This window comes from Phoca vitulina, unplaced genomic scaffold (assembly GCF_004348235.1).
Source record: "Phoca vitulina isolate PV1807 unplaced genomic scaffold, GSC_HSeal_1.0 scaffold96, whole genome shotgun sequence".
In the NCBI taxonomy this organism is placed as follows: domain Eukaryota; kingdom Metazoa; phylum Chordata; class Mammalia; order Carnivora; family Phocidae; genus Phoca; species Phoca vitulina.
The window spans coordinates 30,029-57,578 of NW_022589799.1; the positions used below are offsets into that span (position 1 = coordinate 30,029).

General features: G+C 42.0%; 2 protein-coding genes across 2 annotated transcripts; one reads left to right on the forward strand and one right to left on the reverse strand.

Annotated features, from left to right (window-relative positions):
• Positions 1-2,740: 2,740 nt before the first annotated feature.
• Positions 2,741-4,510, reverse strand: KPRP (keratinocyte proline rich protein). The gene has a single exon (XM_032397037.1). The coding sequence runs from the start codon at positions 4,508-4,510 to the stop codon at positions 2,741-2,743; it is 1,770 nt and encodes a 589-aa protein (XP_032252928.1).
• A 10,246-nt stretch (positions 4,511-14,756) lies between these two features.
• Positions 14,757-15,259, forward strand: LOC116627292 (60S ribosomal protein L32-like). Its single transcript, XM_032397038.1, has one exon. It carries the CDS (start codon positions 14,804-14,806, stop codon positions 15,209-15,211), a length of 408 nt encoding a protein of 135 aa, XP_032252929.1. The 5' UTR covers positions 14,757-14,803; the 3' UTR covers positions 15,212-15,259.
• The last annotated feature ends 12,291 nt before the right edge of the window (positions 15,260-27,550 follow it).

The window sequence follows — 27,550 nt, forward strand, 5'->3', positions numbered from 1 at the left end:
GGGCTCTGAGCCTCTCTGGCTACAGAGATGGCACTGAGACTGGCTGGTGCACAGCCCTGGTCTATGAGGGAGCCCCAGGCCCAGCCTGACTCACCCAGAGACACTCTATTCTGCCATCATACAATATCTTTCCATATCCAAGCCTATTTATCCTGCGGAGCCAGAGTCGATCTCCAGAGAACAGAGCAGGTCATGGGTCATTGCAACAAAAAGCCTGTGTGGTGACCTGTACCCTGAACCTGAGGGGGCTGGGGCTTCCTAGTAGGGAATGCCCTTCTCTCCCACCCAGGTCTGTGTTTCTTCTGTGTCTTGAGGGGAAGGACTGCTCCCCACTCATCCTCCAGACAAGAGGGTCCTTGTTTAAGGGTATGTTTGAGAGAACATGGGGAGAGATCTAATGAGAATCCCCCTCTGGGTATTTCAAGCCTCTCTCCACCCCCACTCAGGGGCCTAGGTGATGGAGAAATAGGGGTGTCTCATAGGAGTCATTTGGGCCCTGCCAGGCCCCTGGGGGCTTGTGCCACGGAGCAGATAGAGTCCTAGAGCAGCCTGGATTTGAAAAGAAGAGGCAAAGGTAAAACTGGTAAAAATAACCTGTCCAATAAAAGTATGTTGGAAAAATGACTGGGTTGATACAGGAAGTATCTCTGGAAGAGATAGGGACTATGACTGAGATGACTTCCATGTGTAGTAGAAAAGAATGTAGGCTTGGAATTGAGTCTGGCTGTGTGGCTTTGGCCTGTGTGCTTAGGTTTCCAGCTCTGCAAAATGGTGAGATAATAATGCCTGTGTGATGGGTTATTCTGAAAATTAGAGAAGATACAGAAAATCACACACATACATATACATATATTCATGTTCTACATGTATAAGGTATTTTACTAAACTAGTAACAACCAAACATTCTTGGGCATCAGAAACACCTGAATGGCTGGTTAAAACCCGGCTTCCCAGGCCTCACCCCCAGAGTCTCTACTTCAGTAGGTCTGGGGTGATGCATTTGTATTTGTCACAAAGTCCTACGTTGGTGCTGACGCTGCTGGTCCAGGTACTACCCTGAGAACCAGTGCTCTCGGCTGTAAGCTCTCTGAGAGCAAAGAAGAGTTATTTCTGTCCCTTTTACTAGTGCCTACTTGGTAGGTAGGCAATGAATATTTGCCAGTAAAAAAAAGTAAATGAACGAATGGACTTTACATAAAGAACCTCAGTTTTCCTTTGCCAGGCGTCTCTTGGGTCTCTACCTCTGACACTGCAGGACCAGATCCCTGGGGCAAGGGAAAGACATCCTCAGAGCCAGGTCTTAGATCTGTGGTGCCCAACTGTGGAACTGAATCTGTGAAGCCAGGCCAGAGCCACCCCCTGCTGTCCTCTTAAGAGGATCCCCTTTATCCTCTACAGACCCTGGTGGCCTCGGGGCACTATCTCCATTTGGGGAAATGTTCTCCTCAAGAGCACTCATTCTACAGCACCCAACTCATAGGCAGTGAGTGGGGAAAAGAGGCACCCCTCTCTCTCCAGCCCCTCCAAGCCCCACCTTCATGCTGCCAAGACCACTCATGCCCAGTGGGATTCAGGAGCGATGGCAACCTTGGGTGCTCCCTTTTTTACAACGTCAAAAAAAAAAAGAAAAGGGCAAATAGTTTATTCTGAACAAAAGAAGAGTGTATCCTGTGGAATATCACAGAGAACTTCCAGTTCTCCTCAAGCTCCCCTCTCCCTCCTGACACCCACAGCTGGGTGACCTGCCCAACCTAGACCTGAGTCCTTTACCCCCAGATTGAGGAGCAAGAGTTATTCTTCTTGTTCCCTCATTCCTCCTGCCTTTTCATCCAGCTTCTCCCACCAGACGCCAGGAACACTGAGGGGAGACAGAAAATCCACAAGGAAGCTTACCCAGTTAAGGAAAGTTCAGATCACAGGTACGATACACTCAAGAAAAAAAAAAATTATAAAGAAGCTCATCCCAGAGAGTCAGGAAGGGTAAAAAACAGACATTCTGCAGGACTCAGACTATGAGGGTATCATCTTTATTGTTACATGGCCTCCTTCTCTCCCAGATCCTGGGGTTGCCTATCAGGATAGATCATGGCTCAAGCTGCCAACCCACAAGCTTTGCTGAGCAGCTGTTTGCCCCAGGAGAAGCATGGGACTTTAGGGATATTCTCACTCCACTCAAATGGGAGTTTACAACCTTATTGGTCAGGAAAAACAGACACATCTTAAAAGTGAGATAATTCAAGAGACATTGCAAGGCAGTTGCCAAATGGCTGGTATGGACAATGCAATGGGTTCTAGGAAGTCAGTGTAGGCTCCCGTGGGTAGGAACAAACAGAAAAGACTCCAAGGAAAAAGTCTTGAAAGATGGGTTGGATTTCAGAGGCTGGACACAGCAGAGAAGTGGTCTATGCAAGGAGGGTGGGAAGTGAGCAGAGGCTTGGAGGCAGGGACACCTAAGGTATGTTCTGGAGCACACCCATATGTGCCCTGGTGGCCAGACTGGTTTGGCTAGAACTGAGGATGTGTACAGGGGATGAGCCAGATGTGAGGCTGGAGAGGTGCCTGAAACCCAGGTGTGGATCCTGAGATGACATGCGATGGAGTTTGGACATCACCTCTGCAGCAGGGAGACTGCGACTGTCTTTGGAGAGATGCACATAGAATGTGTTGGAAATTGAGGTTGCTGGGAAAGGAGGCGTGACATTTTCAGGGCAAGAGGTAGGGATGTGTCAACCATGCTTCCTTAAAAATAAGCCCCCCTTGTTCCAACAGAAGAACCTCGTTTCAGTCCAATACAGGTGCCTCCTTGGTCTCCACAATCACTGAAACCCTGTGGCTCTGGAATCCCATCACAAGGTCCAAAGCTGTCACCACTTCCTTGCCACTGGTTATAACCCGCTGGGCCACAGCTGGGGGCCTCAGTGTCTAGACAGCATGGGCTGGACTCATGACAGCCTAGGTCTCCTCGGCATGGGATTGGATTTGGTCCCGAGCATGGGCTGGGACAGCGCCGAGGCTCCACACAGGGCTCTGGGCTCGGGCAGGGTGCCGAAAGGGGAATTGGCTCTGGAAGTAAATAACGTTCTGGGAGCTCACAGGGCTGTGGACATGGACGTGACTCGGGAAATTCACGCTGCACTGGTCTAGGATGTGGGACTGCGCACGGGGCTGGACGTGGTTCTGGACACAGACAGGGTTCGGAACATTGCCGCGGTGGAGGACATGGGCGGGGCTCTGGTCTTGCACGTGGTTCTGGGCGTGGATATGGCCGTGGAGCAGGATGTAGACATGAACGTGGGGCAGGAAGTGGGCATCGCTGCAGTGATCTCTCTGGACTTTGGTCCAGACGCCGTGGTGGACAGAAACTTGGGAGTGGACGTGACTCTACACGTGGCCTCAGCTCCGGGCAGGAGGCACCCCAGGAGGGTCGTGGGGCACAACTCTCAGAGCAGCGTCTGATGGGGGGAATCTGAACCGGACACTTTTGCGGGGGGACCTGCCTGGGGCAGCAGGGGGAGGAAATCTCTATCCGGCACTTGGGACCACATCTCCGAGAGCAGCCTGAAGTGGGACCCCGAGGACAGCCACTGCTATAGATGGGCTCAGAGCGGCGCGGTGGGGTGCAGTAGTTATAGGAACTCGAAGAACATGCTGATGGCAGCCAGCTGCTGTAGCAGGGCTCAGACCGTCGTGGAGGGGAACAGCTGCGGTAAGAAGGTTGCAGCTGGCGAGGAGGGAGGCATCTGCTGGTGCTCTGGGAGCGACGCTGGGCGGGGAAGCTCCCATAAGAGCCTCGGGCCTGGCACTGGGGTGCGCAAGTGCTAAATGAAGCCCGGGACTGACGCTGGGGGGCGCAGTTGCTGTAGTAAGTCCCGGATTGGAACTGTGGGGCGCAGTTGCTGTAGGAAGCCGGGGACTGACGCTGCAAGACGTATCTGCCATGGGAGCCCTGATACTGGCACGGGGTTGAGAATCTTCCCTGAGTCTGGGAAACTGGGGGACAAGCCACGTAAGTCTGGACAGGCTGAGGAGCTGGACGGGGTACAAAGGTCTGGCCTGGGCATTCCACATAAGTTTCTGTATAACAAACTGGAGTACATTCTACATAGCAGGTCTGAACAGGGCATGGAGCTTCACATTGCACACAGGACACCTCAGGCTGGCATGGAGCCTGGCATTGAACACAGGAAATTTGAGACTGGCATGGAGCCTGGCACTTCACCTGGGTGGTCTTAGACTGGCTTGAGGCCTGGCACTTTGCTTGGGTGGTCTTAGACTGGCATGGAGCCTGGCACTTCACCTGCGTAGTCTGGGACTGGCATGGAGCCTGGCATTTTACCTGGGAAACTTGAACTGGGCATGATGTGGGACACTCCACAATTTGCATCTCACAAGGGGCTTGGACCACCACCTGGCTCTTGGCACTGGGGAACTGGGAGGGGTAGAAGGAGGAACCCTTCACACAGCACTGGGGGAGGGGCAGGCAACACTGAATCTGCTGCTGGTCACCCATGGTTCTGATGCAGGCAGGTGAGTGAGACCTGATGGTAGAAAAATCAATGTCAGGAGGGTGAGTTGTTGGGAAGAAGCGTCTAGGACCAAGGGGAAGACACCCTGCTTCTCCCCTGTACTTTCATCCCCAACTCTCAACCTTTACCCTAGAACACTTACTGAGTTAGATGGACCCAATATTAGTCATCACTGCCCATGAGACCTGTCTTGGATCTACCAAAGGACCTAACTGAAGTCCTGATCTGAGGGAACTTCAAAGGCACAGCCAGGGGTGCAGGCATCCAGGGTCTCCCCCTGAAGGGTGGGCATACCAGTGTCCGACACAAGAGGGTGTTGAAGACAACGGGATTCCTTGTCCTAAGTGGCAGGAGAGCACTCTATAGGAGGTAGAGGTGCTTCTAAGGCTGCAGCCCAAAGTGGGGTTTCCACACCCACAGGAGCTTGGATATCCTCACATACATGCAGTGGCAACACACACATGTGCAATCATGTAAAAATGAACATATGGGAGCAAGCATTCAGGCACCATTTGCTCTCAAAACATCCACTGGAAAGTAAAGGATCCAGTCAGTTATTGGGCAGCTCAAACCCAACATATCTACATTCAATATTTTTAGGTGAATTTGTTTAAATGACCCTCATGGACATAGGCAAAAATCACACAGACAAAACACACCAGCCTTGGAAAGAACCACCATGGCAACTTGCCCAGGCAGGTTGTTGTTGTAAATCACCTGAAGTTGGACAATCTGCTGGCTTCAGAAATATTTTACCCCAGCCACTCTTAAAGGCAGGGAATGACTGCCTAAGATGGAGTAACCCAAAAAGTGCAAGATTCCTAAATCACAAGACTGGCATTCAGGCACACATAAACCCCTACACAACAGGAGCATTACAAACGTACTTGGGGGATTCAGGCATACTTTCTAACACTACACTTATCCAGGGAGAAACAGAGGGCAGTCTCCATTCCTCTGCCCTCCCTAAATTCACCTGCTCATATACAGGCAGCCCAGTGACCAGCACAGCAGGGTGGCTGATTTAACAATTAACTCATCCAACAAAACACTTCTCAATAAGCTCCAGATATACTGAAAATGCTTCTAATGAAAGGCAAAGCCTTCCATTCTCCATTAATAAAGAATATCTAAAAACACATGCCCTTAGGGAAAGTAACCCCCCTATACACATCTCTGCTCACAAAGTGTAAATTACTCATGCATCTTTTCCAGGGTGAGATGTCCTGATGTGGGAAAATGGTACCTGAGCAGGAAGCCAGCATTATCAAAGGCAAATACACTGACTTCAGACCCTCAGTTCTTCACACAAACTTCACAGATATTCTTCTTATGTCCTCTAAAAGTCTACCAGACTTTTCTCCTCAGGTTTATGTACCACTCTTCCTCTGCTTGCAACTCCCCCCTCCCTCACTATGCCTCACCCTTGTGAATCTGGGCATCCCCTGAGACACATCCCTACCCCAATCCCAGGACCCAAACTCAAGACTCACCCTCCTCACAGCAGGCAGACATTCAGGCTGAAGCATCTGGACAGAGGGCTGTCTTTATATAAAGGGTTCTGGGTCTGGCTTACACAATGAGACAGCTGGTTGGCATCTGCATGTTTCATCACCCAGGTTGGCATTCCAGCAGCCAGTCCCCTCCCTGTATGTCTGTCCTTGCAGTCACCTACAGAATGTAGGAGTGTCTCACGTCAATGTCAAAGCTTCTGGACCATGAAGGAGCAGATTCTTGTTTTCTTCCTCCTTCTTCACCCTATTGGTTTCTTCTCCATCCTTAGGAGACCTGGTGGTGGGGATAATGAGGGGTGGCAAAGGTATCATCTGTCCTAAAAGATGATTCCAGGCCCCTGACTTCCTCCTTATGTCAGGTTCTCATCAGATAAATATAAAAGAGGAAAAATTCCCTAACTTGAAGCAATTAAAGTCACCTGAAAGATGCAACACTACAGAATGAAGAGAACATGGTCAGACCTGAAGCTAACATCACAGGTTGGCTACTTATGGCTGGGTGACCTTTAAAATCAACCTGAATATTAATATACTCAACTGAAAAATGAAGATAATTAAATCTTTTTATGAGAGTCATGGAGGAGGACCCAGAGTTGTTGTGTGGGTTAAGGCAATTATTTTATGCAAAAGCATCCAGCCAAGAATGATATTCAAAATCTAACATCCACTCAGAGTAAATGCTGACCATAAGCAACAAGCACAGCATTTACTCCTACTCCTGAGCTGAGCAGCCTGGTGGCTTTACAGCAGGTACTCAGCTAATGCTATGGAGTAGTCCTTGAAGACAGCATAGTGCAGGACAAAAGTACTAACCTGGCATCCTGTGAGCCAGATACAGTCAGGATGAGACATCTTTTTATTTTTTGCCTACATAATTTTTGTTTATATAATTTAGTAAGTAATTATAAATATTTAGAAATAGAGAAATTATACTTAAGATTCTAGACATCCAGCTTTTCCTCTAATATCAAAAGATATGTCATAGGTGAGCCTAATTTCCATAAACCCAATAATTAATAGTGCCCCTCTTAGATAGGGCATATATTTTTATGTTCTACATCTACTTCCATGTTCTACAATTCTCCATCATTCTATAATATATCTGCGATGCAATGCAAAGTATAGTTTCTTTTTATTATTTTACTTATGCTCTTGTTTTTCTTTGGTGAGATTAAAGGAAAGTAGAATAATCCTTCTGCCTGGATCATTTCACTTTTTTATGTAACCTTCCAACCTCTCTAGGCATTAAAGATTCTGACCAAGCTTATGAGCACAGACTTTAGACAGATTTGGGATTGAATCTGAACTCTAGTACTTATTAATGGGTGAAAGCTACTTAACCTCCATAAACCTCAGATTGCTTATCTATAAAACGGAAACAAGAAGAAGAAGGTGAAGAGGAGGAAAAAGAAATAAGAAGAGAAATAAAGAAGAGGAAGAAGAATTGGAAAAGCCATAGGATTATCATGTGACTTAAATGAGACAGCTGATCTAAAGTAGTTAGCACTCAGTTACCCAATTAGCTCTCTGGGCTTTAGTTTCCTCATATGAAGATGGGAGTAAAAATGCCTCACTAGGTTCTCATGAAGATAAAATCAGATAATGGGTATGAAAGTGCTTTGTGACCTACAGTGCACATACCAATCCCTCCTATGGAGAAGTCTCTGCCCAGGTCCACCTGACTTCAGAGTCCAAGTTCTGGGTCCCAACACTCATTCCAAAGGGGGTCTCCAGATATCATTTCAAACTTGTGTATGATCATAGACTTTCAGAAGGTCAAAGCAACAAGGGTCCCCAGAAATTTTCCAGTCCCATCCTGTCATTCTACAGCTGAGGACTCCGAAGCCCGGAAAGATGAACCTCTCTGGGGCTTAAAGCTAATGGCTTTCTTGGAGAGATAAGACTCCAGGTAGCTCTAGTCCCAGATCAGGACTCTTTCCACTACAACAGAGAAAGTAGTTCTCTGATCACACAATTTGGCCAAGGTGCTCTGAACTTGTATAACCCTGGGCTTGATATTGGCCTAGAAGGTATTCAGGAAATCAGTGAAGAAGAAAAACTGAAAACATAGACCAGCTGGCCTCACCAGAATGTGAATTATTGAATCCCAGAGTCTCCCTCACTCATCTCTTGATAGGATGTACACTTCCTGAAGGGAATATTTCTATCTTTTTCATCTTTGTATCTCTAGATTCCTGAATTAATATCAGTGTGTTCATGGATGGGTAGAGAGATGAATGGAAGAATGGCATGAAATTGGGCTTGTTTCACACATCTTAAACCACTGGAGAATGAATTGATATTGTCCGATCCAAAGACCAAAGAGCACTGTGACCCTTGTTACTTCCTGCTTCCTGCTTTTTTTCAGAGAGAGGTGGGATGAGAGTCATGGAGGAGGACCCTGTGGGTAAGTCTTGCAAATGACCAGGAGGTCAGGTGTTAGTTTTCAACAATATCTATAGATAGATGGGGCTATTTAGAAATATACATGGCTAGACATATAACCATATAAACCTAGGAACAGGTGATAACAATGTAGTGATTTATAAAATTGATATAAAGATATCAAAAGAGAGCTGAGTAGATATCTACAAAAATGATAAAAATAGAGGTAGATAAAATGAAATACAGAGCAAAAGATAGAGATGAGTTAGAGATTAAAAACATACAGAAGTATAAATTGTACAAGCTGGGAGTGAAATAGGTCATGTGAAAGAGACACAGAGGCACAGGGATAGCAGCATGTATGGGTGCATTAATTTAAAAAGATGGAGGCAACTCAAAAGGCATGCATAAATCCAGAGATAACTGACTGAGCACTTGCTATATAACTGTCACTTGGCTAAGAATTTGACATATATTAACTCTCTTCATCTTTAAAATAGCCCTGGTGATAATAAAATAATTATCATTATTTTATAGCTGAGAAAATCAAAGTTCAAAGTAGTAGTAAATTGTTGGTGGTCACAAGCTTGGAAATGGCAGAACCAGGATTCAAAGCCAAGTTATCTAGAGATAGAGGCTCAGGAAGTAGATATACAATGAGACAAAGTTACCTTGAGTTACAGATACATAGAGAGGCACTCTATGTTTTGTTGTACTATGAGACCCTTTTTAGGAGTTATGATCCTTTGGGGCCCAGGCTTGCTGAACCTTAACAGAATTCACTGGTGTGTTAGGATGAGTTGATCCTAAGAGCTAGAATAAATACTTATCCTCGCTTTTCAAAGATGTATGTTTTTAAACTGATTTGATAAAACTTCTCCCTTTGTATTATTCACATTCTTCTTTTCATTTGAGTCCCCTCCTATCACTATAATACTGGAGGTGCAGGGACTCACCCCTGAAATGGAGGTGATATTTGTCATCTCAGATACCTTTCAATCTTTCCATATAAATTATCAGTATCTTATGACCTCTACCCTCAAAATTGGAGTAATCAGGGTTTTATCCTATCTCCAGGATACTACTGAGGTCCTCCCTAAGTCCAGTTTCAGTGGATCAGATGTGTATTTAAACCACATAGTACCTAATGTGTCAACTAGGGTAAAGGTAAAGGCACAAAATACTATCATAGATTGTCACCAAATGGCTGTTTAATAGATAAAGAAATAAGAACACCTCTCTGTGTGAGAGAGAACAAAGAAAAGTTAATACTAAACAGATCAGAAGAGCTCCCCAGTTCTGTATGCAACCACCTTTAACAGAGACATTAAAAATAAAAGAGGAAGCAAGCACAAGAGGGATGGTGATTGGGAACATCAAAAGGACATACAAGGAGATGTAAAGATGTAGATGGACACAGAGAGAGGCTGGAGTTGGAAATTCATGAACAGAAAATGTGTAGAAACCAGGAAGTAGGTATAAGACCCAAAGTAGAGTTATATATCTACTTTAACTCTTTTTCACATTTTGCAAATTTGATAATGTTGCCTCAATTAAATTTAATAGTAATATATGTACGTTTCCTCAGCAGAATAAAAGCTAGGCTAGACAACTCGTACTCCTGCTTATACAGAAAATTTGGGGCCTCTGAAAGTGTTACTGACTATCTTGTAACACTCATACCATCAAACAGTAATACTCTGAGTCTAGTGCAGAACTAAACCAACTACTCTTTTAATCACAGTAAACTCTGACAGTTGTCACCATGGCGAATGGACAGTCCTGCTTCATCAGATGCTCAGCCTTGTAGAATATAATCAGTGTAGCATCGTTGGGTTATCAATATCCAGTGATTTAGAGAAGTGTAAAAGGGGTTTGCTGGCAAAGATACATCAAATGCCAAGCTGTCTTTGGTTACAGAGAAACCTTTTGCCACATCCTGCTGCTCAGTTATGTGCTCCCATTGTAAGCTGGTGCTTCATGTCTGATGCCTTTTCTCAGAATTCTTTCCTCTGCTCAGAACACTGTCTCCTGACCCTCTCTCCCCACCCACCCCATTCCCCTGTGTGCCAGACATCTGCTAGAATTAGTATCACTCCAAGGTCTCCATAAGCCTCACTTAGCTCTACTATTACCATTGCCCCAGGTGAACTGAGCCACACTGGGGCCCCAACAGTCTTCTTTTATGGGACCTACAAATAATGCACATCTTTACCAAAGGGTCTGTTTTTTTCACTAGATGATGAGTATCTTGGTGGCAGAAGACTGTGTCTAGCAGAAAGCCATGTTCCTAGAAAGTGTCCACTAAATGTTTGTTGAATGACATTATGAAAATCAGTCTAGTAGTAAGTCCCAGGAGCCAATTAAAAGAGTTGGTTGCCTGATAGGATACCAAGAAAGACTTCAGTAGATATAAGTTGGCTAGAAAGAAGATGAGATTTCACTAACTAAATTGAATATAAAGATATAGATTCCTCTTTTATGTTTGAATTACTTGTTTGCTGTGGGTTTCAGAGATAAACTACCTTCCAGTTTAGAGACTGGAACCTTATTATATATATGTTTTTGCCGAAATATAATCTTGAGGTTAACTTATTACTGTAAAATTCCTTTATTCATTATAAATCTCTTTTATTAACACAAAGAAGACATTAAAATTTGTGTGGCTTCCAGCAAAATCACTTAAATTCTCTGGGTCTCAGTTGAACTGGTAAATTCTGAAGTTACTTCTGGTTCTAATAATTGATTCAAATTATAAAGATAGAAATAGAATGAGAAAGAGAAAGAGAGAGAAAATTATAGATTGAGGTGGAACAATGAAATAAATAAATATAGAGCTGTGATAATAGTGTCAGCATTAGATATATATACAGAAAGATGAGAGGATAAATTTGTATAATAATGTTCATAAGAGTACACAGGTGAAATTAAGATTAAAATATATCATTCTTCATACTGTACATAAAAATTAACTCAAAATAGATTACAACCCAAAAGCTAAAACTATAAAATTCTCAGTAGAAAACATAGAAGTAAATTAGTCAACAGTTTCTTAGATACAACACCAAAAGCAGAAGCAATAAAAGAAAAAATAGTTAAATTGGGCTTCATAAAAATTAAAAACTTTTGTGCTGCAAATCATACCATCAAGAAAATGAAAAGATGTCCATAGGCAATGATAACACTAATTTGAAAAGATATATGACCCCCATGTTTATTGCAGCATTATTGACAATAGCCAAGATATGGAAACAACTAAGTGTCCATTGATAGATGAATGGATAAAAATTACCTCTGTGTGTGTGTGTGTGTGTGTGTGTGTGTGTGTGTGTGTGTGTAGTGGAATGTATATATACAATGGAATATTACACAGCCATAAAAAAGATGAGATCTTACCATTTGCGACAACATGGGTGGGTCTAGAGTGTATTATTCTAAATGAAATAAGTCTGACTGAGATTTCACTCATATGTTGTATCTAAAAAACAAAAAATGAACAAATGAACAAACAAAAAGCAGAATCAGACCTATAAATACAGAGAACAAACTGATGGCTGTCAGAGAGAAGGGGGTTTAGGGGATGGGAAAAATGGGTGAAGGGGAGTGAGAGATACAGGCTTCCAGTTATGGAATGAATAAGTCAGAGAGATGAAAGGCACAGCATAGAGAATATAGTGAATGATACTGTAATCGTATTGTATGATGACAGATGGTAGCTACACTTGTATTGAGCACAGTATAACATATAGAGATGTTGAACCACTATATTGTACACCTGAAACTAATGTAACATTGTATGTCAACTATACTCAAATAAAAAAATTTTTTGAACCTCAAAAAATGTGAAAAGATAACCCACAGAATAAAAGAAAATATTTGTAAATCATATATCTCAAAATGGACTTGAATCTAAAATATATAAAGAACACTTAACTAAATAATAAAAAGATGTTACAATTTAAAAATGGACAATGGACCTGAATAGATTTTTTTTTTCCATAGAAGATACACAAGTGGCCAGCAAGCACATAAAAATATGTTCAAAATCACTGGTCATCAAGGAAATGAACATCAAACCCTCAATGACATAGTGCTTCATACCCATTAGCATGACTATAAAAAAAAAAAAAAAAAGAAAAGAAAAGAAATAGGCAATAACAAATGTTGGGGAAAACATGGAGAAATTGAAACCCTCAATACATTGCTGGTTGGAATGTACATGGTGCAGCCACTGTGGAAAACAGTTTGGCAGTTCCTCAAGTTAAACATAGAGTAACCATTTGATCCACCAAACCACTTCTACCAAAATGAAAATAACACCAAGCAAAATGAAAATATGCATCTACTCAAAAATTTGTACATGAATGCATTGTAGCAGCATATTTACAGTAGCCACATTGTGGCAACAATCCAAAGGTCCATCAGTTGATGAATGGATAAACACAAAGTGGTATACTGACACAATGGAATATGTATTTACCATTAAAAAAAATGAAATTCTGATACATGCTACAACATGGATAGACCTTGTAAACATTATGCTAAGTGAAAGAAGCTGGTCACAAAAGCCCACATATTATATGATTCCATTTCTTTTTTTTTTAAGATTTTATTTATTTATTTATTTATTTATTTAGAGAGACGGAGGGTGCACAAGTGGAGGGGAGGGGCAGAGGGAGAGGGAAAGAGAGAATCTCAAGTAGACTCCACACTGAGTGCAGAGCCCAACATGGGGCTCGATCTCATGATTCTGAGATCATGACCTGAGACAAAATCAAGAGTCAGAAACTTAACCGACTGAGCCACCCGGGCACCCCTGTATGATTCCATTCTGTAAAATGTCCAGAATAGCCAAATCTATGGGAACAGAAATTAAGGCTTGGGGAAATGGGTGGGGTGTGACTGCTAATGGTTTCATGATTTCACAGGATTTCATTTTGGAGTGATGAAATATTCTAAAATTAGATTGCAGTGATAATTATACAGCTCTGTGAATACTAAAACATTGAATTGTAAACTTTAAATAGATGAACTGTATGAAGTGTGAACTATATTTCAGTAAAGATTATATACATATATTTACATGTATATATACATATGTGAACATATTGTATACAGACACACACACACAGATAACACACACACATCCCTAAATCTTGGTAAAACCTAAATCACATTCATGAAGCATAGAATCACAGGCTTTTGGAGATCCAGCCTCCCTGCCATATATGGTACCTCCTACAATATCCCTAGGGAACCTCAGTCAGACATCTTCCCCAAGCATCTTGGGAACACAAATCACCCAGACGGACATGTTCACTGGAATCTGACCCATAATCCAAGGAAATAGTATATGTATTCTTCTTAGTGATGACTTCTTTTTTATATCTTCCCTATTAATAGTCATTATCTCAAATACTCTATGCTAAAAGAATGTGATCTTATTTCATGAAGTGGAGTTTATTAAATATGGTTCACTCAACAAGTATTTATAGATCACCTATTGGAATCCTAGAATTGGATTAGGGGTAGTCATCATCCATTCACTCAACAAACACTCTCTGAGCCGCTACTTACAGCCTCTGCCCTCAAGGAGCTTGCAGTCTAATGAAGAAAACACATAGATGAGTAGACATTTGCAATGCAGGGTGATAAGTAAGAGCTTTGATAGATGTAAGCATAGGGTAGGAGCCTAGAAAGGGGGGGGCACTTAAAGAAGGGAGAATCAGGAGCACTGCCTTCCAAAGTCTTGACTTTCTCTCTCTGGAGAAAATGCCACAGATAGTCACCAGTGGGAGAATGGGACTGTGAACCTCCAAACACGAAACTGAGTGGCCCATAGCATAAAAAGACAAGTGTTTGTGATAGAGTCACCAGATTTAGCAAATAAAAATACAGGATGCCCAGTTGAATACAATTTCGGATAGACTACAAATATATTTCAGCATATGTATATCCCAGGGGCTGGAGCAATTAATAAAGATATTTCAATACTAATACAGATTGAAGGGATTATGGTGATGCTGATTCATTCATTTGCCCCTGCATGCGTTTTTCATTCAGCTGGTGGGTATTTACTGTGTATAAAGCATTGTGCTACACCCTGGGGCTACAGTGGTAAGATAAACAAACAAAGGAATGTAGCCTCCCCCCCCCCCACCTTCTTAGAGAGCTTTTGGTCAAGTGGAGAGACAAACATTAATCAAAGGGCCACAAGGATAGTCAATGATATCCCTGATCAGCATTTGACAGGAGAGGTTCACCAAGCGTGAATGCTGCCAGGGAGGCCAGGAAAGGCTTTCCTGAGTAAGAATACGTGGGGCTGCTCTCTTCCTCGGCGCTGCCTGTGGAGGCGGCAGCCATCTGTTACTGGGCATCATGGCTGCCCTCAGACCTCTGGTGAAGCCCAAGATCATTAAAAAGAGGACCAAGAAGTTCATCCGGCACCAGTCAGACCGCTATGTCAAAATTAAGCGCAACTGGCGGAAACCCAGAGGCATTGACAATAGGGTGCACAGAAGATTCAAGGGCCAGATCTTGATGCCCAACATTGGTTACGGGAGCAACAAGAAAACAAAGCACATGTTGCCCAGTGGCTTCCGGAAGTTCCTAGTCCACAACGTCAAGGAGCTTGAAGTGCTGCTGATGTGCAACAAATCTTACTGTGCAGAGATTGCTCACAATGTCTCCTCCAAGAACCGCAAAGCTATTGTGGAAAGAGCAGCCCAGCTGGCAATCAGAGTCACCAATCCCAACGCCAGGCTGCGCAGCGAAGAAAATGAATAGACAGCTTGTTGTGCACGTCATATTTGTGTTAATAAAACCATAAAACTAAAAAAAAAAAAAAAAAAAGAATATGTGGGGCTGAGATCTAAAGCTAAGGAGAAGCACTGAAGCATGTTGGAGCATGCTAGAACAAGGGAACAGCACGTGTGAAGAGACAGCAAGGAAGACAGGAGGGATGGTGGCACATTCACAGAACTGAAAGCTGCCAGTGAGTGTGGACAGGAGGAAGGGGCCACCAGGTGTATATCCTCAGATGGCAAGCCACAGTTCTAAAGTTCTAAGCAGAAGTATGGCAAGAGCAGACTCAGTGTCCTGCTGGGAGTGGTGTGGAGGTTACTGGAGCAGAAGCAGGGACACAGGTGTGGGGACTAGATAATGGATTGTTGATTCTATGCTAGTGTTAGGCACCCTCAGACACAATCCACATTTTATGTTACTGGATCTCGAGAAGTAAAACCAGTCAGGAGACTGAGCCCCCCAGGAAAAAGGCAAGGTCTCTGGGGGCAGACATGCCTGGGCTTATCCTGTAGCTGTCCCTCCAAGCAGCTGTGTGGAACAGCAAGTCACTTACTCTCTCTGAGCCTTGGTTAGTTTTGACATATATATAATGTAAAAATATCTGCTGCATAGGTGGTTGTAAAGTCTAAATAAAAGGTATGTGACAAGTCAAGCCATGAACAGGCCCTCAATAAACACAATTATCATTATTATCACAATCAAATTGTTATTATTATTACTTAACATTACAGCCACTTTTATTACATCCTGATGCTCACCTAATGGAAAAATAATCATTTCTGAAACAGTTTGCAATGAGCCAAAATTATCTGGAGTATGAAGTCATTTAGGCCCGGTCATATGACTTCAGAAATAATTAAGAGTAAGAACTGGGGCTTCACACCATGGTCTCAGCTCTCACATGTCCCATCCTGTGGCCCACCTGAATCTCTGTATCTTCATATCTCAATGCTGTTTGTTGGTTGTTTCTCTTGTTGATTTATCAAAGAATGTTATAAAAATAAATTGTGATACATGTTATGAACATTCTTTAATATAAATCACAGGAAACCTGAGAGCAACTACCCTGCGCATGCATTCTGGTCTCCAACACTGAGGCCGACAGAAGGGAAGAAGATCCCTTTTCCAGATTAAAGGACAAAGTCACTAAACTTGGTCTGGATCTTTGTCCTAAAGTGTTGTCTGGACAAGGCTGTGCACTGGCTGGGATGTTCAGAACCTGAATTGGGCAGCTTTGCCTGGAGAAACTCCGATGGCACTGGTGGGGCTGGGGTGCAGGAAGGTGGTACTGAAGGATCATCAGGGCAAGGGGCAGGCATGCTAGAAGGAGAAACTTTATTTTCTTCCATGGTGGGATTGGAGGGAGCACTCTAGTAAGTGTACATTGGAAGGAGCACTCTAGTAAGTGCTCAAAATACAAGAATAATTATTCCTGCCTTCGAGGCCATCACGAGCCAGCATGGAAGACAGATGAGGGTTCACATGACTTCTCCGTTAGACATAAACCCTGGGTGCTATTGGAGCTTAAGGAAGGCATGTAACCCAACTGGAGAAGGACATGGTATCTGGTTGATGATATGGCAAGAATGAGGTCATCATATTTTCAGGATCACAGAGAACTGGGGACTCTAAGACTTCATTGATGGACAACAGGTGAGGAAATAGAATGGGCAGCATAGGAATGGTCAGTACTAGCCTAAGAAAAGGAGAACAAAAAGACTTGCATTCAAAGAGTCCTAAGGAGAAGGTGATCATCATTGCAAAATTTCCCAAGGAGTCCATTCCATGTGGCCGTTAGGACATCAATAGTGACCTCAGAGAGACTGATTTCAAAGAAGATGTGTGAGTAGAAGTCATTACTTATACTTTCTGTTAATGAATTGCACTTATAAAGTGGTAAATAATTGAGAAGTGGAAAACAACTTTATAAGGAAGAAGAAAGGCCAGAGATGCGATAACCACTATTTCTTGAGGCTTGCCAAAACAAAAACTAGGACAGTATCCAATTGAGTGTGGAATGTGCAGAACTGATCGCAAGAGTTTTAGATATTCAGGAAAGAAGAGAATAATGTGGGCTGGGTTAGTTATGGAGGTTGGTTCAAAGGACCAAGGTCATTGATGGGAGTAGCCATATAATGGTGATGATGCTGACATTAATGATGAAGGTAAGTTTGATCATGATGGTGGTTTGCAGAAAAACTGTAATCTGTGAAATAAATGTGTTCCTGAGGGTCTGGTGTCACATGAGAGCAAATAGTTATTGTCCTGTCCTAAGCCATTTAGTTGCACATAGTAACTCATTTAATCCTTACAACAACCCTATGAGTTATGTGATTGTGTTAGTCCTTTCTGGCAGAAGAGTACACTGAACATAGAAAAGTTAGTGACTTACTTCAACATTATACAACCAGAATTTCATTGAAATAATATGTAAGTATTTAGTTCATATGTATTACCAATGAAAGAAAGATTTCAATAATGTAATAAAACACTTAAAATGACCAACTTAAGTGGAATTAATCATTATTTCACAAAAAGCATTCCTACACATTTGTCAGAGTATAATTTAATTTAGTGACACTTCCACTTGTCATTGGCCAATGAAGAGGAAGGGGGGCACAAGAGAGACAATTATCCAGATGTCTTCAAGCTTTGAACTGGGCAAATGATGATGCTGTTCTCTGACTTGAAATCAATAGAGAGGAGGTTTGATGGATGGAGGGCTAGGGAATGGTTTTATAAGATTTTTTTTCTTTTTTTGAGAGATAGTGTGTGCTTGTGCCCATAAGCAGGCAAAGTGGAGGCCTGGAGCAGAGGGGGAGGGAGAGGGAGAGAGAATCTCCAGAGGACTGGGGACTGAGTGCCAAGCCCTAAGCAGGGCTTATCTCAGAACCCTGAGATCCTGATCTGAGCTGAAACCTAGAGTAACAAAGCTTAACTGACTGAGCCATCCAAGAGACCCTAGGGAATGGTTTTTATATTGTAAATTTTGAATTTGAAATGAGAATGGTGCCTCTGATTGGTAAAATCTGCAAGACACCCACATGATGCCCTCTGAAACTCAGGAAAATGTGTGAACTCTGACCTAGGAGCCAGGTAGATAAAAAACATTTTTCATGCATCCACAATATTCCATTCTAGATATAGGAGAGATGGTATTGGGCAAAGTAACAAGGTTCACTCTCTCAGGAAGTTCACATTAAAATGGGAAGAGGAGGGCACAAAAGTAAATAAATAAGAAACCAGTTGTTGGTGATATGTGAAATGAAGAACATAAAGCATAGTTATGTGCTTGAGTGCCAAGGGGGCTATTTTAGATTCAAGGATCAATGAAGGGCTCTCTAAGAAGGGCTTCTTAGCTATCAGAGTAACAGTGTTAACTGAGGCCACAGGAGATAACACTGCCCAGGAGAGGTGAGGAGAAAGAGGAGTGAGCAGGAGTGAAAGGCTCAGACACTGCCAGGGAGCTGGCTTTGTTCTTACTGCATGACCATGGATGACTTATTTAACTTCTCTGGAACTCAATTTCCTTATTTGTAAAATTAATGGGGAACCAAAATCATGCATTTGTGAGAATCAAATTAGAAAATTATATAAGTTAATGAATTTCTGGCAACACAAGACTTCAGATGTACAGAACTAGAGAAATCAGATACACTGTCCTCCCCCTCATTAGTTTGTTGACCTGTCCATCTGTTCGTTCGTTCGTTCATTCATTCATTCATTTTAATAATATAAAAAGACTAGGGAGCCCACCCAAATGAAAGCTAGGATTTGACAATCGCCTACCTCTAACCATAGGTTCCTGTCCCACAAACCCCACCATGCCCCCCCCCAACCAAAATACTTATTATTTCCAAAAAAAAAAAGCTTTTATCAATACCACATTTTCCATTTCACATAGTTATTTCCAACCATATACAGTAGACAAAAATGAGATATTTTGCTTCTTTTAAACTTAGAAATAGGGCATCATGCTGCATATAATCTTTGGGTAATTGCTTTTTTTCACTTATTTATGTATTGTGTGTTGCTTTAGTTCATTCATTTGAAACACTGACTCGCAGACCCTGTATGACTATGTAACAATGACTCATCCACCTTCTATCTGATGTGCCTTTGGCTTGCTTCCTACTTTTGCTGTTAGATATAGTACTAGTGATAAGGGAAACAAAGGCAAGAGAAATGTAGCTTAAATTAAATTTCCTTACAGCTTGCAGCCCACCTGTAACATGCAGAGTGTGACCTTTCTCAAGGAACTCATGGCTGCCTCAGTGCCTTAATGTTTAAGTTTTATAAAAGACTAAAAGTAACGAGCAGCTAGCTCCTCAAGGTCCTGAAAGCCTTGCTTCCAAATTCCTTAAAGACTTATGCTATCCCTAACCCCCACTAATTAAAAAGTATATAATCAGTCACTCCTCACAATCCCAGTGCAGCTCTTTTTGTCCATGGGTCCTGTCCCCATGCTATAATAAAATCACCTTTTTGCACCAAAAACATTTCAAGAATTGTTTCTTAGCCATTTACTCACAAAGCCAAAACTTCAAATCACATCATTTCATCATTTGGGCACCCTTACATGGGGCTTCGAGTCTTTTCACCTGGACTCTGAGCCTCAGTGCAACGTGGTAATTCCTCTTCTCTTCCCTTACTTTCATTTCAGGGGCTTTTCAAGGAGTCTTACTGGAACACTTCCATGTAGAATGCTCAGGCTGCAATCCTCTAGCCCATGGCTACTCTGTGGGGGAGGAGAAAGCCTGCCTTTTGCCTGGAAGTTAGTAGCCTGACCAGAATGGTAATAAGACCCAGAAAATTGATGCCCTTTCTTTATTCCTATTCTTATATAAATTGTCTTTCGGGGGCACAGGACAGCCACCTAAGTCACTAGCACAGCTGCCAATCTAAATACTACTGTGTGAGGTTTCCTCCTCATTGGTCTAATGTGATCCCTTCCACATCTCTGGTCTAGCCACTTCTGGCCATGGAGCCTCCCTTGGGAGCCAGCCAAAACTAGTACCTGACTGAATTAAAACCCAACCAGGGACTGTTTCCTAGGGAAGTCAGCTGTAAGGACTACATGTGTTGGAATGTTGCTTAGATCATGATGGATTTCTATCTTTATTGTTTTTCATTAGTGTCCCCTACTGACTACTTAAGTTACAAAGTTGGGTAATTTCTCCTTGTAAAACTTTTCTAGTGTTTTCCGTGCATTAAAAATGGTGGGTTCTGGGCGCCTGGGTGGCTCAGTTGGTTAAGCGACTGCCTTTGGCTCAGGTCATGATCCTGGAGTTCCAGGATCGAGTCCCACATCGGGCTCCCTGCTCAGCGGGGAGTCTGCTTCTCCCTCTGACCCTCCCCCGTCTCATGCTCTCTCTATCTCATTCTCTCTCTCAAATAAATAAATAAAATCTTTAAAAAAAAAAAAATGGTGGGTTCTTCACAGCCTTCATAACACAACAGGGCTTTTACAGCTTGACAAGACCCGACACACTCTTTCAGTCCATTCACCAGCACTCATTTGTAGCTTAGGATGCAATGGGGAAGGGAGGGGACGCCGGCATTCCTCCTGCAGGGCCTTTAGGGCAGAATGGCGATCAATAGCAATCTTGTTCAAGGGACACCTCTGGTCACTTTTGACACCCGGAATCTCTGACATATCCAGTGTGGGAGTCAGGGGGGTTTTTGGTAATGGACCTTCTCCAGGCTTCTACTTTGGTTGCAAAGGACTCTACCTTGGCATGCCTTTTAACCCACTGGAATCAATTTGGATTGCAAGATTTAAAAAAGGACAGGTCTTCTTTAACACTGCACAGCCTCAGTACTCCTTAGGAGATGAGGGAAAATGGCTCATTAATGGGACATTAAGCTTCAGTATGGCCTATCATTTAGATCTCTTCTGCAGGAAACAGGGCAAATGGATTGAGATACCCTATGTCCATGCCTGAATGGCCCTAAATCAGGACCCTGACCTAACCAGCCAGGTTAATAAAGCCCCTCTGGACATATTGGATGATGACTGTCTAAACAGGCCTCCTCCAAATAAATCCAGGTTGCTGGAGAAAACACAAGCCATCCCTAATGAAGGGGACACACTCTCTCTCACTGTTCCTCCTGATAGACTCAGGTTACTCTAGCTATATGTGGGGGCTTCTCCCTCATTCATTTCCAGGGTTAATGGCTATGATAATTGGAGTCAACTGTCTGAGGTTAGTCTACCTTGGGACAGGGACTTTCAGGAATATCCCCAAGCAGCTGCCCAAACTCCTTTTGTTTGGGGGAAGTTCCCTGTCTTCTCCAGCCTGACATGGACTGCATATTTCCACTTGTTGGTGGAAAAAAACCTGTCTTTTCATCTGTCCAAGCTGATGAGCTTTATGACCAGGAGACCTCTTTCTCTGTCCTCTGGGCTTTTATCTGCCTCCAGCCTTCTTGGCAGCGCCTTACCTCTTCTGTCTCCCCTTCTCCCTCCCCCTGTTTCTGCACTACCTTGGGTGCAGCCTGAAACTGGCTCCTATTCCATCCTTGGTGCCTCCTGCACCATGGGCTCCTCCTCCTCCCCTCACTGTCAAGGAGCAGAGAGCACCCCCTGGACCTACACGGCCCACATCAGATTTCCCCACCAGTGTTCCAAGTAAAAATTGACAATGAGGAACAAAATGGTTGACTTTTAAGTGGACCCAGGTGAAATATGTTCAATATTTAAACTAATTTAAGTTTGTTGGTTTAATTAAGATAGGTACATCTTTAGAGTTATCAGGATTATGAAACTTTTATTCTACCCTGGTTTGCTAAAGGTCAAATAAGTTCATGTTTTCTCCATTGCAATTTGTCAGCAAAAAAGATGACTTAAAATGATTGTTAATTTTGTCTGTCTCAAAGTTTTCACGGGTAATTGTTAAGATAGCTTTCAAGAGGAAGTTTTATAAAAACTTGGTAACCCAAAACTTTAAAGTTTGCTTGGATGATAAATTGGATTGAATTTGTTGGACATCTAGGTCTTTTCCAAATAGGATGGAGCTCTGAAGCATCGGTATGTTTGTGCTTTTTTGACTTCTTATTGCAGAGATGCTAAAAATACTTAGGTCTGTGGGTAAACATGATTTGTGCTTTATTAAAAGATTGTACTATGAAAAACTTTTTTAAAATTATAAAATGTATTTATAAATTTCAGATCTAAGAGAATTCTGGTGTAACAGATAGCTCTCAATCGGTTACTACTTAGTTTTCACTGGAGACAGGTTTTTAAGAGTTAAAATTCTGCTAAATATAATTAAGGCTGCTGGGGGAAAAGGGCTTAGGTCAAAATCTGAATGAATTAAAAAGTTGTACAATGTTTATGAAGGGAAATCTTTGGAAAAGAATTTTATGTGCCATCAGGACTAAGGTTGAAATAAAATGATTTTATTTATTCATTTATTTGAAATAAATGGATTTTAGCAGTACACTGGTATAAGATTGAAATTCTGCTTTTCTCTGTTAAAAAAACAAAATTTTCTTGGATTGTTGGTCTGCTCTTGATAAGAAAATATAAACAAAGTGTCTTTTTTCTCTCTCTCTGTCTTTTGTCTGCCTGGAAAACCAAAGTTGGTATGTTTTGTTTCAATCGAGTCTTTGATTACTGAAGATAATTAAAACTTCTCAATTATAGGGGCGCCTGGGTGGCTCAGTCATTAAGTGTCTGCCTTCAGCTCAGGTCATGGTCCCGGGGCCCAGGGATCGAGCCCCGCATCGGGCTCCCTGCTTGGCAGGGAGCCTGCTTCACCCTCTCCCACTTAACCCTGCTTGTGTTCCCTCTCTCGCTGTCTCTCTCTCTGTGTCAAATAAATAAATAAAATCTTAAAAAAAATAAAACCTCTCAATTTTAAAGGAGCTAGGTTTTGCTAACAACTATGTAACCCTACATATTTACCTTTGGAATCTCTTATTGCCACCTTGGTTAAATAAATAATTAAATTTTAAGTTTTATAACAATCTGTAATCCTATTTAGGCTCTCTACTACTTTTAACTTTCTGAGGTTTTTAACAAACTTCCCCAAGATTTAAATTGTAAATGAAGTCTTTTTGACCAAATAAGCCTTTGGTTATGTTTGGGTAAATGCTCTAACTGTTCTAGAGATATATGCAATTTCTAAAGTTTTAATATGTTTTGGTATAAGGCCATCACTTGATATTATGATTATTAAAATGTTATGTGTCACAGAAATAACCGGATTTTCTTGCCAGCTATATTATGTTCTCTTATCAGATCTTTAACCATGCCCATTTTTGAGTCTTTTGTCATTTATAGTTATTGTTTTGATGCTGTTGCAAAACAAGTTTCATCTTCAAGGAGATTGGTAACAAAAAAAAAAATTAACAAATACAGGGTTTGGATATCTTTAAAATCATAAAACTAAAATGGGTAAGAATTTCGAAAACTAACTAAAAGCTGCATTCAAACAGAACAAGAATTAGTAACATGGGACTAATAAACTAAAGAAAATCATTTTATTTTTTGTGACTCTTGTTTGAAACATTGCTGGTTCTCTAATGTTTGCTCTTCCAGATTAAGGAAACTTTCTCTTAAGATAGCTATGATGTATGAAAGTATGATAAAATATTCCTTTGTAAACAAATTTAAGCATTTACTTTTCTCTCTACCTGAACACTCTGAAATTCAAAAACATTCAGTGAGTATTCTTTCTTTCGTGACAATCATAGTTATTTGCATAAATTCAATAAGAGTCTGTTATCCTTGTAACAGTGATGGGGTTTTGGAATATAGGGGAGGTTTTGGAATATGGGGGAGGTGGGGTGAGGTCCAGAGCCAACAACAAAGAAAAAATCCTTGAGATGTCTCTAGTGCAAAATGGTGGTTTTATTAAGGCACAGGGACAGGACCGGTGGGCAGAAAGAGCTGCTGCCCAGGGTTGTGAGGGGTGGCTGATTATATACTACGGGGTTGAGGGAGGTAAGGAAAAGGGAGGTTTCAAAAGGATTTTCATATGTTAAAGAAGACTCACAGGGTACCCGAGGACTTGCCATTGTCAAGTTAAGGTTGTTTACCCCTCTAGTGAGGCATTAACATGAAGATAGTTCGGAACTTCCTGGAGGAACATTACACTCTGCCTGCTTCAATTATCTGTCAATGGGCTGCAGGTTATAAGGACATTTAATTGTATCTACATTTCCTTCTGGAAGCTAGGCCCTTGATAGAAATGCTTTGTTCTTGTAAGTTGCTAGGGCTTTTGTAAACTGAGGGAGACTTAGGTCTTGCAGGATTGTGGTCTCTATAGGTTAACTATTTGTTTTTCCTTTCCTTAACTTTAGGGCAGCCAGGAGTGCATGAGGAATGTCACATATACCCCATCTGGGGGGAGGGGGCGTTGTGGGGTGTCAGCTTCTGCTTTATCTTCAGCTTGCCTTCTCTTCCCTCATCAACAGGACACCACTGGAAATATTTACCAAGGCTTTGACTGGAATGTCATACTTGAGAGAGACATTCAGACTCAGACATGACCAAACAGCTATAAGGCATTAAGGTTGACTTAAAGGAGCCAATAAAGCCCCTTAGAACTGTTGGCCTGATATCTTGCTTATAGAGTTCCCAGCATCTTCACCAGGTGAGTAAAGAATGTCACTTCCTGGCAGGTGCGGGAACCTCAGGATATTTTGGGGACCTTGAAAAGAGGAATTTGCCCAATCTACAGGTATTGCAGGCATGTCTGATGGCAAGTATTTGGCTTGGCTTCTGATGTAGAGAGGCTACTGAATGTTCATTCGAGATTCCTTATAAAAAGTTCCAGTAAAGCAAAATTTTTTTAAAGATTTTATTTATTTATTTGAAAGAGAGAGAGCACAAGCAAGGAGAGGCAGAGGGAGACAGAGAGAGGCAGAGGGAGAAGCAGGCTCCCTGCTGAGCAGGGCCACTGATAGGTGGCTGGATCCCAGGACTCTGGGATCATGACCTGAGCTCTGGGATCATGACCTGAGCCAAAAGCAGACACTTAACTGACTGAGCCATCCAGGCGCCCCTCCAGCAAAGCAAATTTTAAAAGATCTATAAGATCAATCACTATTCTTGCTGAGCTTACATAAATAATTAGGCCAAGTTTGTTAAAATTGGGCTTGTTTTTAAAATAGTCTTGATTTGGCTATCTCTCATTAAAAATGAGGGTGATTCTAGAGAAAAAAATGTTTCAATAACACATCTTTGTAAATATTATATTTTAACACTATTTCCTGAATTCTTCTGGTTTCCTCAAATATCTAGCTATGGTTCTCCAAACTAGGTTTCCAATCTTCTTTTATTCTCTTGACTTAAAGTCATTAAAAGCTAAAACTACTTTTTCTTAAAGCCCTAAAAACTAATGCTGGACGACTTGAGGTCAGCTTCAAAAAATTGCCACAAAACTCATGTATAGACAATCTTTGTACCTATTGCTCTATGGGCCATTCAAAAGGATCATCGGAGACGTTTGAATTACAAACCAAAAAGCCCATCTGATTCTGGCTGCCTGTTCCCACTCCATCTGAGAATGCTTTGAGCCTGACATCTAAAAATCTCACTGGCAGCACTCGAGACTCAGACACTGGGTTTGTAGTTTGCTGTAACCATCAACCTATATTTTTCTTTTGTTTCCATAAAAGTGCCTCTTATTAATTACCTGATTGCTTACTAAACAAAACAGAGTCTATAAGATGGTTAACACCACCTGCTACACAATTAAGACCTTAAATGACTCTCAAAATAGCATTATTATTATTAAACACTGAAATAACTCAGATGCATAAAACAGTTCTACAAAATAAAATGGCATTAGATGTTTTAACAGCTGCAGAAGGTGGAACATGTGCCATTATTAAAATGAAATGCTGTGTATGTATTCCAGATTATCACAAAAATATAACAGGATTGCTAAAAAATATAAATACTCAAATTGGTGCTTTAAATAATCCCTCCTTCTCCTTTAATAATTGGCTAAACTGCTGAGCTGGAGGAAGATTTTGGTGAACTAACAAAGGTCTTTTATTGGGCTTCTTTTTTCTTGCTATTTTAATCATGTTTTACTGTCTTCTCCCATGTCTTTCTACCTGGTACCAAGACTCCTTCACTGCCGTAACTTCAAGCCGACATAGGGATCATCTGCTCAAGGAGACTCACATCTATTATCAACTCTAGATACTGCTGCCTTAGCCTTTCTTAACTCCTATTAAATTCTCAACTGACCTACCTTGACCCGTAGTTAGGAACATCTCTATGCCCCTATTCAGCAGGAAGAAGCTACAGAAGATGAGACCTTCTGCCTTCTATAACCTTAAAGATTTAAGGGTCAAAGTTGTTCAGGGGGGGAAACAAAGACAAGAGAAATGTAGCTTAAATTAAATCTCCTACAGCTTGCAGACCACTGATAGATACCTATAACATGCAGTGTGACCTTCCTCAAGGAACTCATGGCTGCCCCAGTGCCTTCATGTTTATGACTAAAAGTAACCTTATCTTAACAGCAACTAGCCCCTCAAGGTCCTGAAAGCCTTGCTTCCAAATTCCTTAGAGATTTATGCTATCCCTAACCCTGACTAATTAAAAAGTATATAATCAGTCACTCCTCACAATCCTAGTGCAGCTCTTTCTGCCCATGGGTCCTGTCCCCATGCTATAATAAAATCACCTTTTTGCACCAAAAACATCTCAAGAATTCTTTCTTAGCTGTTCATTCATGAACCCAAACTTCCAAATTTCATCACTGGTGACATTGGAAATAGCAGTTTTAATGGTGAGGGCTGAAATTGCTTTATTATAATTTTTGAAAGGAGTAGGATAGAAGAAGCAGAGATCACAGTTTCAGAAAGTTTAAGAGATTGATGAGTGATGAAGAAGAGAAAAAAAATAGAATGAAGAAACCACTGTTATACAGAGTGGTCGATGTTGAGGAAAATAAAAATCAGACAGGCGAGAGACCAAATAATACTCGGAAAAGTAGGAGAACTTGGATTTATTTTACGCCGGCGGACCCAGATGAGCTCGTGCTCGAAGTTCTGGGCCCCGGGCAATGGGGTTATAGAGCTTTTATAGGGGACTGCAGGCAGTCAGGTTCCAAGGGCTATGCGGACTGCTGGTAGGTGGGTTTAAACTGGGGGAGCGGGGGCTGCTTTGAGTGGGGACAGTAATGCAGGGAGCCTGTGGTGGGAAGCCTGTTTACAGAAGCAGAAATGGCAGGTTATCTCTTGCTCCCGGTAGGGCTTTTGGTTATCTCTAGCTTATTGTTAGTAACCTTCCATCTTCTGGGGCCTCCTGGCCTGGGCCTGCTCTGGGTAATTTTCCTCTTCAAAAGTAAAGTG

What these genes read in the sequence shown, in the direction of transcription:
- LOC116627292 (XM_032397038.1), top strand. Translation starts at nt 14,804, where the DNA reads ATGGCTGCCCTCAGACCTCTGGTGAAGCCCAAGATCATTAAAAAGAGG.
- KPRP (XM_032397037.1), bottom strand. Translation starts at nt 4,510, where the DNA reads ATGGGTGACCAGCAGCAGATTCAGTGTTGCCTGCCCCTCCCCCAGTGC.